Source organism: Octopus bimaculoides, chromosome 2 (assembly GCF_001194135.2).
Source record: "Octopus bimaculoides isolate UCB-OBI-ISO-001 chromosome 2, ASM119413v2, whole genome shotgun sequence".
In the NCBI taxonomy this organism is placed as follows: Eukaryota; Metazoa; Mollusca; class Cephalopoda; order Octopoda; family Octopodidae; genus Octopus; species Octopus bimaculoides.
Window position 1 is genome coordinate 185819424 of NC_068982.1, and position 4948 is coordinate 185824371.

Sequence of the window (4948 nt, forward strand, 5' to 3'; positions counted from 1 at the left end):
AGCTGATGAAGGAAATGTTCTCTATGTGGCCTGTGTGTTTTCTGTACTCCGTTTATCATTTTGTCCACGTTTTTTTTTGCTACGTCCTGTACCCAGATATGCATCTATATATACATGTAGATGTAGGTATGTACATACATGTACGTATATACACAAATACTCATATATTATTTATATATATATGTATGTATTTGTGTGTTTGTGTTTGACACACAAATACACCAACATCGCTTGACGACCTATGTTGGTGTATTTACGTCCCCGTAAGTTAGCGGTTCGGTAAAAGAAATCCGATAGAATAAGTACTAGGCTTACAAAGAATAAGTCCTGAGGTCGATTTATTTGACTAAAAAGCGGTGCTCTAATGACTGAAACAGGTAAAAGATATACCTATGTATGTGATGGGTTTCTATCTGCCAATTTCACTTGCAAAGTATTGATTGACTTGCTGTTATAGGCATTAGCTGAAAGCTTCCACACACTGGTTTGAACCCCTACTTCATGGTTGTAGAATGAATTGCTTAACCATGCACTTATGTCTGCCTCTCATGAAATTTGTTGATTTTTATTTCTAGGTGAAACTAAGAAGAACCGAGGCTTTGGTTATGTCACATATTCTTTCAGGTTTGTAATAAATATTTCATTGAATTTGTTTATCTTCTACTGTTACGTGATTTGTTATTGAATATGTATTTATTGGGCCTCACAGGCAGTGTGGCCGATGCCATTGTAGCATAGCTAGCACTTGTGCTGGTGGCACATAAAAAGCATCCTTTGAGCACTGGGCCTCACAGAGGCAATGTCAGTTGACCAAGATCTTTGGCAAATGCTGTGCTTGAGAAGGAAAACCCATCAAGTTAAATGAAATCTTAGTTGTGGCAGATACTGGTGTCGTGCAAATGGCACCCATGCCAGTGGCACATAAAAAGCACACATTACACTTTCGGAGTGGTTGGCATTAGGAAGGGCATCCACCTGCAGAAATTATTCTGAAGTCTGGTGCAGCCCCTCAGCTTGCCAGCTTTGGTCAAATCGTCCAACCCACGCCAGCATGAACAATGGACACCAAATGATGATGACGAAGATGAAACAGAACAGGTAACCAGATGGTCACAGTTTCAAATCCTGTCACTACCCATTCTTTAAACGTTACTCAACTTGTTCAGTTATCCAACATCATGAAGAGAGCATTTTGCTTCATCATTATCGTTTAACATCCACTTTCCATGCTGGTATGGGTTGGACGGTTTGACTGAGAACTGGCAAGCCGGGAGGCTGCACCAGGCTCCAATTGGATCTGGCAAAGTTTCTACAGCTTGATGCCCTTCCTAATGTCAACCACTCTGAGTGTAGTGGGTGCTTTTTACATGCCACTGCCACGAGGGCCAGTCAAGTGGTACTGGCATTGACCACGTTCCTGTGGTGCTTTTTACGTTCCACCAGCACAAGAGCCAGTTAGGCGGCACTAGCAACAACCACGTTTGAATGGTGCTTTCTACATGCCACTGGTACGCGTGCCAATCATCGGCAATGACAGTGACTTCACTTGACTCAACAGGTCTTTGCAAGCACAATTTATTGCCCAATGATTGAAGGGTGCCCTTAAATGGGCTGGTTATGCTGCACTTGCATAGGCCACAGTTATGGTCTCACTTGGCTTGCCAGGTCTTCTCAAGCACAGCATATCTCCAAAGGTCTCAGTCACTTGTTATCACCTCTGTGAGGCCCAACGTTTGAAGGTCGTGCTTCACCACCTCATCCCAAGTCTTCCTGGGTCTAACTCTTCCACAGGTTCCCTCATGATAACGATATGTATGTATATATTTAGTATCATCATAATGATATGTGTGTATATATAGTATGAGGACTAAATATATTTTCTTCTTCTTCTTCTTGCAGAGATGACGCTGTTAAAGCAATGGAAACCATCAAAGAATTTGATGGTCGTAACATATTCATCACTTTTGCCGATCGGAGAAATATGGGGGATTCTTCATCACAGAAAAAAGCACCCCCAACCAAACGTACGTCGACATGTTGACTTTCTATCTTTTATAATGTAAACGTATCCAAGATCCCTCAAGCCGAATATTTTGTTTTCTGTGTTGTGGACAGAAATAGGTCTACAGCGAGACACCTAATCCATCATCATTGTTTAATGGTGATGATAATGATGAAATAGCTGTCTTGTTGTAGACCTATTTCCTGTCTCCTTATTCATAATTCTACATGATCCTGTTTTTAGGTGCAGGTGTGGCTGTGTGGTAAGAAGTTTGCTTCCTACCACATGGTTCTAGGTGCAGTCCCACTCCGTGGCACCTTCAGCGAGTGTCTCAGGTTGACCAAAGCTTTGTGAGTAGATTTGGTAGATAGAAACTGAAAGAAGTCCCCTCTGTGTGTGTGTGTGTCTCTGCATCTGTGTTTTGATCTGTTTGTCCCCCACCACTGCTTGACAACCAGTGCTGGTGTGTTTATGTCCCTGTAACTTAGCAGTCCAGCAAAAGAGACCAATATAAATAGCTACCAAGCTTGAAAAAAAATTAGTTCTGGGGTCACCTCACAGAGGTAGTGACAGGTAACCGAGACCTTTGGCAATATGCTGTGGTTGAGAAGACCTATCAAATCATAGTCTGATTGGCTAATGCCAGTGTCAGATAACTGGCACATGAAAAGCACTCTCTGCACTCTTGGAGTGTTGGTGTTAGGAAGGGCATCCAGCCATAGAGACCACGCCAAAACAGACATGGAACCTGGTGCAGCTTATCAGTCTTCTGTCAAACTGTCCAACCCATGCCAGCATGGAAAATGGATATTAAATTAGGATTATCATTTCAATTCATTCAAGGAAAATTCTTCAGAGTGTTACCCCAGCATGGCCACTGTCTAATGACCAAAACAAAAGATTAAAGAAAGATGAAAATAATCTAACTTGTCCTCAAATGGCACAAAGCCATCTTCCTCAATACTGTTCCCTGTTCGGTTGAGGAGTCTTGTATTATTGTAAGATATTTGGTAATCTCACTGCAGCTGGTGCCATACAAAAAGGAACCCAGCACACTTTGTAAAGTGGTCGGCATTAGGAAAGGCATCCAGAGAGGGAAACTGTTGCCAAGGCTGACATTGAACTCAATGCAGATTGTTGTTAGATCCTGTCAAACCATCTAAATCTTACACGGATAGAAAAAAGGATGTTAAATTGTCATCATCATCGTTGTCATTTAACGTCCACTTTCCATGCTGGCATGGGTTGGACGATTTGACTGGTGGCACGTAAAAAGCACCCACTACACTCTTGGAGTGGTTGGCATTAGGAAGGGCATCTTGCTGTAGAAACCTTGCTGGATCAAATTTGAGCCTGGTGCAGCCTCCCAGCTTTTCAGTTCTCAGTCAAACTGTCCAACTCATGCCAGCATGAAAAGCAGACGATAAACGATGATGATGATGATTCCAATAAGGCATTCTTTTCTTGACAAAATATCAGTTTTTGGTTACAATAAATGTTGTGTTGTGGCTATTATCCTTCCTATGGCTTACTTTGTAACATATCCATGACTATTTGACATGTGTCCAGGCTCAGTCCCACTGCATGGCACCTTGGGCTAGTGTCTTCTACTACAACCTCAGACCTACCCAAAGCCTTGTCAATGGGTTTGGTAAATGGAAACTGAAAGAAGTCCATCGTGTACACACACACATATATGTGTGTGTGTATGTCTACGATAGACTTCTTTCAGTTTTATATATATGTGTGCATGTGTGTGTTTTTGTCTGTGTTTGTTCCCTACCTGTGCTTGGCAAACGGTGTTGGTGTGTTTACATCCCCGTAACCTAACAGTTCAACAAAAGACACCAGTAGAATAAGTAACAAGCTTGAAAAGAAAATAATTGCTGGGATCAATTCGTTCAGCTACAAACATCTCCTTCGAGATGGTGCCACAGCGTGGCCTCAGTCTAATGGCTGAAACAATTAAAAGATTTGAAAAGCAGGCGACTTTTGTCTTTCCAGGGGTTGAGTCGAGTAAATACTTAAGAGCCAGAACTATTGTCGTGTCACGGATTCCGAAAAACACACCACTTGAGAAAATCGAGAAACTGGCCAAGTAAGAGTTACTTCCCTTTTTCTTTCCCTTTTTTTTTTTTTTTTTTGGTGGGCGGGGTAATGCTTTGTCCTTTGGTATATATAAATCATATTAAGAATAATGAAAAATTTAGTAAAAATACCTTTATCATTATTAATCCTTTAGCATCCATACTGCCTCCCGTGCTGGTGGCACATCCAAGAGTGGTCGATACCAGACTGGCTCCCGTGCCGGTGACATGTATAAAGCACTATTTGAGCATGGTTGATACCAGTGCCGCCTGATTGGCTCCCGTGCTGGTGGGACAAAAAGCACCATCTGAGGGTTGTCAATGGCAGTGCTGCCTGACTGCCTCTTGTGCTGGTGGCACATAAAAAGTCCCATTCAAGTGTGGTTGATGGCAATGCTGCCTGACTGCCTCCCGTGCTGGTGGCACAAAAAGCACTGTCCGAGATTTGTCGATGCCTGACTGGCTCCTGTGCTGGTGGCACATAGAAAGCACTATTCAAGCGTGGTCATTGCCAGTGTCACCTGACTGGTCCCCCCTCCCCCTGCTAGTGGCATGTAAAAAGCACCCACTACACTCTCTGAGTGGTTGGTGTCAGGAGCGGCAGCCAGCTGTAGAAACTCTGCCAAATCAGATTGAAGCTTGATGCAACCTCCTGGCTTACCAGTCCCCAGTCAAACCATCCAACCCATGCCAGCATGGAAAACAGACGTCATCATCATCATCATCATCGTTTAACGTCCGCTTTCCATGCTAGCATGGGTTGGACGATTTGACTGAGGACTGGTGAAACCGGATGGCAACACCAGGCTCCAGTCTGATTTGGCAGAGTTTCTACAGCTGGATGCCCTTCCTAACGCCA

General features: G+C 43.2%; 1 protein-coding gene across 1 annotated transcript in view; it reads left to right on the forward strand.

Annotated features, from left to right (window-relative positions):
- The window catches only part of LOC106867243 (RNA-binding protein 28), a 27108-nt gene that overhangs the window by 2376 nt on the left and 19784 nt on the right, over positions 1-4948 (forward strand). Inside the window, exons 2-4 of the mRNA XM_014912056.2 lie at positions 576-624; positions 1900-2024; positions 4007-4100. Of these exons, the coding sequence (XP_014767542.1) occupies positions 576-624; positions 1900-2024; positions 4007-4100 (268 nt within the window). The remainder of the gene's footprint in view (positions 1-575; positions 625-1899; positions 2025-4006; positions 4101-4948) is intronic.